Source organism: Hypanus sabinus, chromosome 8, assembly GCF_030144855.1.
Source record: "Hypanus sabinus isolate sHypSab1 chromosome 8, sHypSab1.hap1, whole genome shotgun sequence".
NCBI classification, from domain to species: Eukaryota; Metazoa; Chordata; class Chondrichthyes; order Myliobatiformes; family Dasyatidae; genus Hypanus; species Hypanus sabinus.
In genome coordinates, this window is record NC_082713.1 from 48,898,628 (window position 1) to 48,911,945 (window position 13,318).

The 13,318-nt window shown below is 39.3% G+C and overlaps 1 protein-coding gene across 8 annotated transcripts in view; it reads left to right on the forward strand.

The window, feature by feature from the left end:
• LOC132398118 (probable E3 ubiquitin-protein ligase MID2) overlaps positions 1–13,318 on the forward strand; it is a 248,902-nt gene that overhangs the window by 111,744 nt on the left and 123,840 nt on the right. For 7 of the 8 annotated variants that reach the window (XM_059977125.1, XM_059977127.1, XM_059977122.1 and 4 more), the window contains one exon: positions 7,717–8,432. In XM_059977125.1, the coding sequence (XP_059833108.1) occupies positions 7,773–8,432 (660 nt within the window). In that variant the 5' untranslated portion in view covers positions 7,717–7,772. The remainder of the gene's footprint in view (positions 1–7,716; positions 8,433–13,318) is intronic. The other variant, XM_059977129.1, reaches the window with a different exon arrangement.

Consider the following 13,318-nt stretch of genomic DNA (forward strand, 5'->3'; position numbering starts at 1 on the left):
GGGCTGCTCTAGGCAGATTTACACCTGTGCCCTATTCTTTCTATTTCTTTATGTTTGACTTAACTGTACTCTAAGGGATATTCAGTGACTTGGAAATTTTCTAGTATCCCTCTCCTGACATGAACTTTTCAATAACCTTTTCACTGAGTTGCTTGGAGTGTTCTTTTGTCTTCATGGTGTAATTTTTGCCAGGGTACTGACTCACCAGCAGTTGGACCTTCCTGTTACTGGTGTATTTTCACTACATCAATTGAAACACCTGGACTGTACACAGGTCTCAAAAAGCAGACCTTCATTTAACTGATTATGTGACTTCTAAAACCAATTTGCTACACCAGCGATGATTTGGTATGTCATATTAAAGGGGTGGGGGTGTGAATACTTCTGCAATCAATTATTTTTTGTGTTTTATATTTTTAATTAATTTAGATAACTTTGTAGAGATCTGTTTTCATTTTGACATGAAAGATTCTTCTGTTGACCAGTGTCAAAAAGCTCAATGCTTAAAAATAATAAAGCATGAAAATTCCAAGAGGGTGAAAACTTTTTATAGGCATGTATGTTATGTGCGAGGTACTTTGCCACGATCAAGGATGATGCTATGTGATCCCATATTTGTGTGATGAAATAGATTGTTGTTTATGATAAGGCACTGTTCCAAACATATAGTTAGGCGAACTGTACTGGGTTTGTTTTAACTGATCCCTCCTTGTTAATTGCACTTTGCCATCAGCCTTTTCTGGTGCTGCCATTAAAATCACTCACAAGATTAGCTTATCTCCCTCTGGGATTCAGGCTAGGATTTTCTCGAGGTTGGAATAAAAATTTTACTTGGCTTCATGTACTGTTTTCAGTATTTGAAGATAAGCACTGGTAACTAGCATCTGGTTTTGAGAAACATTACAAAATGGTACATTGCTGAACAAAAAAAAAGAAGCTTCTCTGTAAAAGGTACTGGACTATTATTGATTTGACGTTCTATTGTGAACAAAAAGTGGCACTTCATGGTGCATTCAGCGCACACAGTTCAGTTGGTGGAACCAGTCCATGCTGACTTGAACGCTTCACTTAAGTGTTCTCAAATTTCTATTCGCATAATTTTCCGTTGCTTTCTCCATATGATGTGTACCTTGCCTCCCTTTCAATGCACTTACTCTGTTCATCCAAAGCACTCCCTAAGAAAGAGTTCTGCACTCTTACTAATCTGAGGGAAAATGTTTCTCTCAAGTTCCCCATTTCATTGCTAGTTGCTTTCCTGATAACCTGGAAATGGGTTTGTAGATTTCATGCTGTTCAAAATATTCAGTACGGCAGCAGTCTGTAATGCAGTCTATGAAAATATACAACATGGGCTTATAAATAAATATGGTTATAAGAAGGGAGTCCTCTAATCTGGGGAATGATATTGCTTACTATTTTATTATTTAGGTTACATATGGTCATTGTGAAGTAATGTCTCTTCTACATCATATCATGTAAATGCTCCTAAGTTAGTTTTAATCTTGGTGAAGGAATGGGAACATCACTAAGAAGGTACCTTAACTCCAGTGCATTCCATTTCCTAAGAGCCTAAATGAGCAGAACTAATCTGATTCTGATGCATAAAGTTGAATCTACAATGGACTGAATTTATCAAACAATTATTACCTTTCCAATTCTAATTTAATTTTAAGTGGAGTAATATACTTCTCACTTCTTCTTGAACTTGTGTTCTTCGGTCACTATCATGGAATAAATGCTGCCTTTTCCTCGTTCTGCAAAATGACAGGCAGCTTTGTGCATGGGCATGAGCTCATTTCTGATCCCATTTGAAGTCAGGTCTGATTACTGATGAAAGCTAGTTGGTACTGAAGAGCATTTCACACATGAGCTAACTAAGTTTTAACTACATGTGTCATACCCAAGAGGAGAGATAAAGACATCATTGTCATGGTTGACTGCTGGCAACTTTTCTGTTTTAATTTTGATCAATCTACAAATCTGTTTTGAGGCTAAGTAAATTTTGATGTAGAAAACCTCAAAGGAATGATCCAAGTGTAGGAAAAGCATAACCTTGAATTTAGAGAGAGTTTTGTTTTCCCTCCATAAACAAGAATACAATTATCTCATGGTATGGACTGACTCACAATTTGGTTGAATTTATGGTAGTTTAATATTAGTAAAGTGCATGGGATATGAGGTTTTCCCTGTCAATTACATTCTTTGATTTAAGTAGCTAAATCTGCGGAGAACCTGTAAGCATTCCAATTCCCATTTTTTTGTGAGGATATGGTCAATGTTGTGCTGTTTGCTAGCTTAAAACATTGAAATGTGTGGGAGAATGTTGCAGTAAGGTCTTCAAAAGCCTCTTCACCTATACTAGCTAGGGATTAGCTCATTTAAGGGGCGTCACAGCCCCTCCCACTAGCTACTGTTTAGCTGATAACATCACAGTACCAGTAGAGTTTAAATCTGGCGCGTGGAAACCATGCACTCTCTTTTCACTCCCTGGGGACTGGGACAGTTGTAACTGGTGCTGTGGAAACAATAAACAGTGGAAATGTGTGCAGTAATGAGGCCCGAGTATATACTTTGGATGAGGATTTGCCACTGTGTGTTACTTGAATGGGTTACTGAATGTTTAGTGTCTGTCTTCTCCTGTAAATGAACAGCTAACTTACTTGCTGGTAGTGTCTTCAGACCCCACCCACCAAACCCGTGAACCTGATTTCCGACAACAGAGAGTTACTGGGTTTAGCCTACTGATACAGGAGTGTCTGAGTCTATCATCATAATGTAATGATAGATTCATATATCCATGTTTCCGAGCACTGCTATATATAGCTTTGATTGAATGCAAAGTAATGCTCACTCATGTTACCTTATAAAGCATTCCCATGACAGCATGGTGTGGATTAGTTGTAGAGTATTATTCTACAAACTTTGTGGTTTTCCATGTCAGATGCATCTGCATCAGACATAAACATGCCTTTACCTCATTGCCAAAACTCTACTTTGCACAGTTCCACAATAATAGTTTCTACATTGGTGTTTCTTAAGACTTAGGATGATAAAATTGGCAATTCAATGGAAAAAGGGAAATAGAATTTAGGAGGCTATATAATGTGATCAGCCTTAATAATGGATCAATTCCATTTCACACGTCTCCTGCAGCTGTCAGCAAAGTGGCCTTTCAAACCAGCGCTCCTGGACTGGAACAATGCTTTGAAGATCATAGAGGAGTGCTTTTCTTTCGCTAAACCATCTGGTTGCCATCATATTTTTCATTACCAACAAATACTCTAGACCTATAAAACTCACCTATAATGGCCAGAGGCACTCAAACACAAAAGATAACCAGCAGCCTGCTCAATTTGAAACTACATTTACATAAGTTTCAATGTACACTAACTATAATCTTGAGTTCTTTATTTGTGTTGACTTTGGAGATAGTAGTCGGATTATTTGGAAATCCATATGCTACGGATTGTTTAAAGTGCAAAACAAAAACTTTTCTGTCAGTTTTATCTTTTCCTGTAATATCTTCATTGCTGTTCATTTATATTCTTTGTAAGTGCACCCTTATTTCTAGTACCGTTTAACTTTGTATTTTTATTAGGGAGATATTGATGGATGAAAGGGATTAATGAAAATATGTCAACATGGATACTAAATCACTGGTCAGTTAAATTAAATAATTTGGTCATTTTTTTCCTTTAATTTTGTCCTTTAAAATTGCACCTCTCCTCAGAAGTTCTTCCTCCTTACTGGGGTACTGGTCTACAGCACTGATTCCCTTATTTTCCTCAGATGACTATTACTCATGTCCAGCACTGAATGCTGACAGGTTATTTTACCGAGAGGCAAGGGATTTGGACCTCGCCTGTTTTCTGCTCTGGCCTATCATTAATTCAGATGTTGTTGTAGTTGTGATTGCTGAAGTGTGATTCAGCAGTTTTCAATTTGAAACCCAAAAATATCATTGTTTGGGCTTTGTGCATCTGTCAACATCCTGACTGAAAGACATAACTCTGACACTGGAAATACAAAACAACTGCTACATGTTTGAAATGACAACAAGAGGTGCTAGAAATATTTGGGTTGGGCTACAGCTGTGGAAAAAAACACAAAGTTCTTCCGATGAATCACCTTTCTTCAGAAACATACCTGATCATGTTTCTTTGAGCCTCACTGAATAACAAGTTAAGTCCTTTTGCTATTATAAGCAGGTTTACAATTTTAACTTCAGTTTGACTTAATAGCCTGTGCTATTTGATATTGGACTATAACGATCTGTCTCAGGCCAATGATCAATTAAAGTGGAAAAAGAGTATTCAAGATGATATTGTATCAGGTGCACTCAGAAGTCCATTCAGGTCGGTGACCAGTGGTGTTCTGCAGGGATCTGCTCTGGGACCCCTCCTCTTTGTGATTTTTATAGATGACCTGGATGAAGAAGTAGACGGGTGGATTAGTAAGTTTGCTGATGACACAAATGTTGGGGGTGTTGTGGATAGTCTGGAGGGTTGTCAGAGATTACAGCGGGACAATGATAGAATACAAAGTCGGCTGAGAAATGGCAAATGGATATCAACCCCGATAAGTGTGAAGTGGTTCATTTTAGTAGGTCAAATTTGAAGACGGAATTAATGGTAAGACTCCTTGGCAGTGTGGAGGATCTGAGAGATCTTGGTGTCCATGTCCATAGGATATTCAAAGCAGTTGTGTAGGTTGATAGTGTTGTTAAGAAGGCATATTGTGTGTTGGTATTCATCAACTGTGGGATTGAGTTCAAGAACCATGAGGTAATGTTACAGCTATATAAGACCTTGGTCAAACCCCACTTGGAGTACTGTGTTCAGTTCTGGTCACTTCACAACTGAAAGGATATGGATAGTATAGAGAGAGAGTGCAGAGGAGATTAACAAGAATGTTTCCTGGATTGGAGGGTGTACCTTTTTGGAATGGGTTGAGTGAACTTGGCCTTTTCTCCTTGGAGCAACTGATGATGAGAGGTGACCTGATAGAGGTGTATAAGATGATGAGAGGCATTGATCATGTGGATAGCCAGAGGCTTTTTCCAGGACTGAAATGGCTAACACGAGGGAACATAACTTTAAGGTGCTTGAAAGTAGGTATCAAGGGGATGTCAGAGGTACGATTTTTCACACAGAGAGTGGTGGGTGCGTGGAATGGGCTGCTGGCAGCAGTGGTGGAAGTGGATACAATAGGGTCTTTTAAGAGCCCCTTACATAGGTACACGGAGCTTAGAAAAACAGAGGGCTATGCGCTAGGGAAATTCTAGGCAGCCTCTAGAGTAGGTTATATGGTCGGCACAATATTGTGGGCCTAAGGGTCTGTGATGTGCTGTAGATTTCTGTGTTCTATGTCCTGTATAAGCAGTGTACAGAATGTTCTGCCTCACTAATTATGCATGCACCTACCTGACTAGGCACCTCCCAACCCATCTGCGAAAAAATTTAATGTTCTCACATTGGCTTCATTAGCCATGTCAGATATCTCAAAACAGATTAGATGCAGACTACCCTTGATCCCAAATGACCTGATTGGAAAAAGAAGATAGAAGCAATCATAATAATTTGGCATCTAACAAGTGCAGAAACTGTTGTGCTGTCATTAACAAAGCAAATCAGCTCTCCACAATTTATATTAATAATTTAGATGAAAAGATCAACTACTGAAATTTGTTTCTGATATTGTTACAAAGATGGGTCCAACAGCAAGCATTGAGAAGTATTCATCTGCTTTGGAAAGGTTTAGAAAATGAGTAAGATAGTACAGATGGAAAATAAGGTGAGGAAATGTGAGGTTGCTCACTTTGGTGAGAAGAATAGAAATAACAGTGAGGAACTGGTAAAGTGTCATGTACAGAGGGAGTGCAGAAAGTGTGTATACAGGTTCAGTAAACAATTAAGGCAAATGATATACTTCTGTTGTCAGTCTTCTGGAATAAAGAAACACAAGGAAGCCTTGCTGAATTTGAAAGCTTTGCTGATACCACATCTGGATTACTGTCTACCAGTTGAGTCTTTACACACAAGGAGCAATCCTAGATTAGTGTGGCATAGATTCATTACTTTGACCCCTGGGATGACGGGTTTTCCTTTCACTCACAGGAGTTCAAAGGAATGAAAATTATCTCATTGAGATCTGCAAGAATTGAGAGGACATGACAGGGCAGATTCTGAGTTATTTTCTCAGCCATTTCACACCTTATTAAGATAGAAGATCTTGTAGTTCTGCACAGCACTAAATTTTCAAATTATGTTAGTTTAGTTGTCATACAAATGATCAAAGATAGGTCTCTAGAAGAAACGTGAATATCTGAAAATGTTATGCTATCATTAGTGTTAGAAGTATAGAACAATTTGGGAAAAAATGGACAGGAGCAAAATATAGTGATATAAAATGTTTTTAAAGACCTTCATTACAGTGGCTTATTGGAAAATCTGTTTATTTAGAAAAGTTAATATTTGCTCCTGGGGAAAAAAAATATATTCTTCCAGTTGTGATGGAAACTGTTAGCTGAACTGTTTTAATATGCTTAAGTAATTCCTACACTTAGCTATAGCCTTCACTGTAGAATTAAGTCTTTGAACACAGATCCTCATCCCACAATCGTTTATCATTCATTCAACATTACAAGAAGCAGGTTCTACAATCCCTTTCAAAGCATGCTGTTTTCAATCTGGCAACCAGAATAACTGTTGTTCACTGGCTGGAAAATGCTTTAGGTGGGAGAGTAAAAGTTATTATATAAATTTAGATCTGTCTCTCAGATGCAATAACAATCAACACCACAATGAGATACAGTTACCCCTTCCATAAATACAGAGAAAGATTTAATATAGACATTTCATAAAATGCTTACTAGCTCCACTTTTGAAAATCTTGAATCTCTCTGCAATGGATGCTGTAATCAGTGAAAGATCAGTCATGGGCAGAATATTGAATGACACAAACAAGGACATCAAAGTGTTATTGTTAAGGGATGATCATGTTTTAATGACTACAAAGTAATATGCAATAGGTTTCTGAAGACCTATTAGGTCTTTTGCTTTTTGTCTCATGTATTAATGATTTAAACTTGGGTTGTGATTAATTAAGAGGTTTGCATAAGATTCTCAGTCCCAGAAGTATTAGGAAAAAAAGTTGCAGGCTGCAGGGAGATAGATATTAACTGGCTAGACTGCCTGCTATAAAACTAGCAAATAAAATTTATTGCAGAATAGTGTGAAGTAATGCATTTGGGGCTAGCAAACAAAGCAGAGAATATGTGATAAATGGTGGGAGATTGGGAATTGTAAAGTTAGAGAGAGTCATGGACTCTTCTCCAAGTCCTGAGAGTTGGCAGAATATGCAGGAAAGGTGGTTACGAAATCATTTGGAATGCATCTAGTCTAAGACATGGTCAGTAAAGGACAAGCAGGAAATCATATTAGAACCACATAAAACACTAGAAATGGACCTAGCCAGGAACAATGAATTACAAGGTGGGACTACACATGTTGAAAGGCAGCATGGAGATACTGGGACAAATTGCCTCCTTCTGTGCTGTAAATCTAGGACTCTATGGGTTTAAGATTACAATTAATTTCTATGTAATATTGATCTTACCTTTTATTTAATGTCATGGTTTGATTCAAGAGTAACATATCTGGCATACTTTAAAAGAGTATCCAATCAGCTCATGCTAGTTTTATATTTCTTTCACAGGTAGCTGACCAGCTTCCCTGGGTAACACTGATAATGCAAGATTGCTTTGCCTGAAGATGGAAACACTTGAATCTGAATTAACCTGCCCAATTTGTCTGGAGTTATTTGAAGACCCTCTGCTTTTGCCGTGTGCCCATAGTTTGTGTTTCAACTGCGCCCACCGAATCCTCGTCTCTCACTGCACCTCCAACGAGACCATCAAATCAATTGCTGCCTTCCAGTGTCCAACTTGCCGATATGTTATATCTCTGAACCACCGTGGCTTGGAGGGTTTGAAGCGGAATATAACTCTGCAGAACATTATTGATCGCTTTCAGAAAGCTTCGCTGAGTGGACCCAGCTCCCCCAGTGAATGCCGCCGTGAACGACTGTACAAGGATCCCATCACTATGTCTTCAGAGAGGGTCCAGTGTCAGTTCTGTGAGCAAGAGCCACCACGGGATGCAGTCAAGACCTGCGTGACCTGTGAGGTCTCCTACTGTGACCGTTGCCTCAGGGCCACCCACCCTAACAAAAAACCATTTACTGGCCACCGGCTGATAGAGCCAACCCCGGACTCCCACCTACGTGGCCTAATGTGTCTGGAGCATGAAGATGAAAAGGTGAATATGTACTGTGTCACGGATGATCAGCTGATCTGTGCCTTATGCAAACTTGTAGGACGTCACCGGGAGCATCAGGTTTCCTCACTGAGTGATAGATATGACAAGCTTAAGGTACAGTATATGGAGCTTCACTATGAATGACCAGGCTGTTTGCTCTATTTAATCTCATCCTTTCTTGCAGAATTTTAATATTCCAATTTCATAATTTACTGACCACTGAAATAAGTAGACAGATCCTTGATTTATATATCCTCTGCCAACGGATTGTCAATTCAACATTGCAGGACTTCAAATTACTGCATTGCAGTATAGCCTAGATCAGGGGTTCCCAACCTTTTTTATGCCAAGGACCATACCATTAAGCAAGTGGTCTGTGGACCCCCGGTTGGGAACCCGGGCCTAGATGATGTAGTTAAATACTGGCACTGAGATGGCCGAGACAATTTTTGCTGTTAATTTACATGCCTTTTTAACAGAATTGTTTGAAAGCTAGCATTGGAACATCATAGATAATTAAGAAAATTAAGCCCTGAACTGCTTAAGCTTTGTTTTACTTAATTCAGTCCAAGATGAATGCTAAAATCTGATTCCATAGGTAGTTCTTAGAGGGAATTGGACAAACTTGGAGCTTTTTGAGATGGTTAACACAGCAGCACAGCACTTAATGTTGCTGTTCCTCAGTTCCAGCAATGCAGATTCAATCCTGACCACCAGTGCTGTCTCTATGGAGACCATGTGGGTTTCCAATGGCTGCTTCAGTTTCCTCCCATATCCCAAAAGCACATGATGGGTAGACAAATTGTTTACTTTATATTACCCCTACCACAGATGAGTGACAAAAGAATTGGAGAGATTTAGGAGGAAGGTAGAATAAGAGAAATAAATGGGGACAGGAGACTGATGGGATTACTCTGAGAGCCAGTATGAATTCAGTGAGAAAAATGGCATCCTTCTGTGTTGAAAGAAAAAATGAGATATGGTAAGATCATTTGTATGATTCTAATATAATAGCTATTTGCAAAGAGCTACCCAGAAATGAAGGAGCAAATGGCTTTCCCCAGAGCTTTACATGATTCTAGGATAGGGATTGAAACAATAAATGTTAGAGTTCTCAATGTTTATTTGCTGATGACTATCAATTAAATTTTAATAATAGTTTATCCTTTAAGATTCAACAGAAAAATTAAACCTTAGCCAATGTTTATTAAAAATAAAAATATCTTGGCCAGCAATAAAATTGGATTGTATAATGCAGTATCAAACAGATGGAAAATCTGTTTTCAAAGATGACAAACACAGCCAATTTACAGATCCCGTTTCATGGTTTAAATGAGCATTATTGCCTGATTTAGAAGCAAATAGAGTGCTTCCAGAAGCTACTAAGTAAAATTGACAAAACACAACAGTATCTGCAGCAGATTATATATTAATTGTTTCTTTATAATTATAATTTATAATTATCAGTTTGTGATATTTTTCATGAAAAGTAGTTTTTAACATCTGAATGATGCATGATTTCTCATTCCCCACCCTTGACTCCGTTTCTTTAACATGGTCCAAAAATGGCAAACACTAATAAAGAACACATTTGTTTATTGTACTTACTACTGCCAAAGGCCTTGATGGGGCAGACTGGGATGGGCATGGTGTTGATTTATATAAAATAGTACTCAAGTAACAAATGAGGGAAGAAAAACTCTGCAATAGTTCCTGCTTAATCTGAAACTACAGCACTGTATGCCGTATACACTTGAACTATAACAAAGATCAGTAAGTTTATCTTGTTCATGGTGTGCTCTAGGTTGCATTGTTATTTGCACGTTGCTATGCTGAGAATTCTACATGTTTGTGTATATATTTGTAAAACCACATGGTACCAAACAGTCATAAAGTGCTTTTGAGTGGTCATTAAGCATAATTTTGAGTGCTAATGAACCACATTTTGTCCCATAACGATGTCTGAGAAATAACAGGAGGAATTTATGAAAACAGAATATTTTGTTAAATTGCCACATAAATTTCCCAAAGATCAGAAGTTTTTTTAAGTGGAATTAGTCATATGCTTGCTTTTTTTTAATGGTTACAATGGATGTCAGTATTAGAGGTAAACTTGTACTCTGAGAATATTTGAAGGGCATTTAGTTCAGTAATGAGTCTAACATTTTTTAGGCTTTCTCAGAGCCAATCTAAAACAATTACTGGGCTGTGGTGCATGTATACTTGAAATAAGAGCAGGAAATAGCTATTAGTATTTCAAGCCTACTGTGCTATTCAGTAAGGCCATTTGGAGCATAAAACCATAAGAGATAGGAACTGGGAAAAGGCCATTTGGCCCATCAAGTCTTCTCCACCATTCAATCATGGGATGATCCAATTCTTCCAGTCATCCCCACTCCCCTGCCTTCTCCCCATACCCGTTGATCCCTGGCTAATCAAGAACCTACTTTGATTTGAATACACCCAATGACTTGGCCTCCACAGCCGCTTGGGGCAACAAATTCCATAGATTTACCACTCTCTGACTAAAGTCATTTCTCCGCATCTCTGTTCTAAATGAACGTCTTTCGTCTTGGAAGTTGTGCCCTCTTGTCCTAGAGACTCCCCTACCATGGGAAATAAATTTGCCATATCAAATCTGTTCTGGCCTTTTAACATTCGAAATGTTTCTATGAGATCCCCCCTCATTCTCCTGAACTCCAGGGAATACAGCCCAAGAGCTGCCAGGCATTCCTCATATGGTAACCCTTTCATTCCTGGAAACATTGTCATGAATCTTCTCTGAACCCTCTCCAAAGTCAGTATATCCTTTCTAAAATTAGGAGCCCAAAACTGCACATAATACTCCAAGTGCGGTCTCATTGAGTGCCTTCTCAACATCACATCCCCGCCCTTATATTCTACACTTCTAGAAATAAATGCAGACGTTGCATTCGCCACCTTCACCACTGATTCAACCTGGAGGTTAACACACAAGGACTCTCAAGTCCCTTTGCATCTCTGCATTTTGAATTCTGTCCCCTTCTAAATAATGTCTCCCAGTTATATCTTCCACCAAAGTGCATGACCATACACTTTCCAACATTGCTTTAGATTAGATTATGAGGACACTCAGTCCTTGTTTATTGTCATTTAGAAATGCATGCATGCATTAAGAAATGATGCAATGTTCCTCCAGAGTGATATCTCAAAATAAAAAGAAAGGACAAACCAAGACTCTCACTGACAAAACCACATAATTATATATAGTTACAGCAGTGCAAAATAATTCAATAAACGTAGACCATGGATGCAGTTTAAAAAGTCTCAAGTCCCGATTGACTCCAATCGTCTCGATATCAGGCAGCAAACAGGAGAACTCTCCCTGCCATAAACTTCCAGGCACTGACAATGCCTCGGAAGCACCCGATGACAGCAGGTTCTGAGTCCGTCCGAAAAATTTGAGCCTCCAATACTGCCTCCTGAGCGCCATCCTCTGCCGAGCACCTTCGACCTCATCCCGGCCTCCGAAACAAGCAAAGCCGAGGTCTCGGAGACCTTCTCCTCCGGAAATTCCGGACCGCACAGTGGCAGCGGCAGCGAAGCGGGCATTTCAGAAGGTTCTCCAGATGTTCCTCCACGCTCTCACGTCTGCCTCCATCAAATCAGGATTGTGCACGGATCCCTGCTTAACACGTAATGCATATCCATTCTCCAGAGAGGCTGTGCGTGCTGCGTAGCCATCTTCTCCTCCTCCTGTATTTCATTTGCCACTTCTTTGTCCATTCCCCTAAATCATCTAATTCTCTCTGCAGGCTTTCTGTTTCCTCAACGCTACCTGCTCCTACACCTATCTTTGTATCATCGGCAAATTTAGCCACAAATCCATTAATCTCATAGTCCACATAATTGACACACATTGTAAAAAGCAGCGGTCTTGACACCGACCCCTGTGGAACTCCACCAGTAACCAGCAACCAGCCAGAATAGGATCCCGTTATCCCCACTCTCTGTTTTCTGCTGACCAGCCAATGCTCCACCCATGCTAGTAACTTCCCTGTAATTCCATGGGCTCTTATCTTGCTAAGCAGCCTCATGTGTGGCACCTTGTCAAAGGCCTTCTGAAAATCCAAGTACACCACATCTACTGCATTTCCTTTGCATTCCTGCTTGTAATTTCCTAAAAAAAAACTGCAGTACGTTAGTCAGGCAGGATTTTCTTTTCAGGAAACCATGTTAGCATTGGCCTATCTTGTCATGTGCTTCCAGGTACTCCATAATCTCATCCCTACAATCAATTCCAAAAACTTCACAACTGATGTCAGGCTAACAGGTCTGTAGTTTCTTTTCTGCTGCCTCCCACCCTTCTTAAATAGCGGAGTAACATTTGTAATTTTCCAGTCATCCGGTACAATGCCAGAATCTATCAATTCTTGAAAGATCATGCCTCCACGATCTCTCCAGCTACTTCCCTCTGAACCCGAGGGTGCATTCCATCACATCCAGGAAATTTATCCACTCTCAGATCATTAAGCCCCCTGAGCACCTTCTCAATCGTAATTTTCATTGCACATACTTCATTTCCCTGACACTCTTGAATGTCTGGTATACTGCAAATGTCTTCCACTATGAAGACTGATGCAAAATACGCATTCAGTTCCTCTGCCATCTCCGCATCTTTCATTACAATATCTTCAGCATCATCTTCTATTGGTCTTATATCTACCCTCAACTTTCTTTTACCCTTTATATACGTAAAAATGCTTTTAGTATCTTCTTTGATGTTAGTCGCCATCTTCCTTTCATAATTCATCATTTCCTTCCTAATGACCGTCTTAGTTTCCTTCTACGAGTTTTTAAAAGCTTCCCAATCCGCTATCTTCCCACTAGCTTTGGCTTCCTTGTATGCACTCTCCTTTGCTTTTACTTTGGCTCTGACTTCACTTGTCAGCAACGATAGCATCCATCTTCCATTCCAAAATGTCGTCTTATTTAGAATATATCTGTCTTTTATTTCCCTC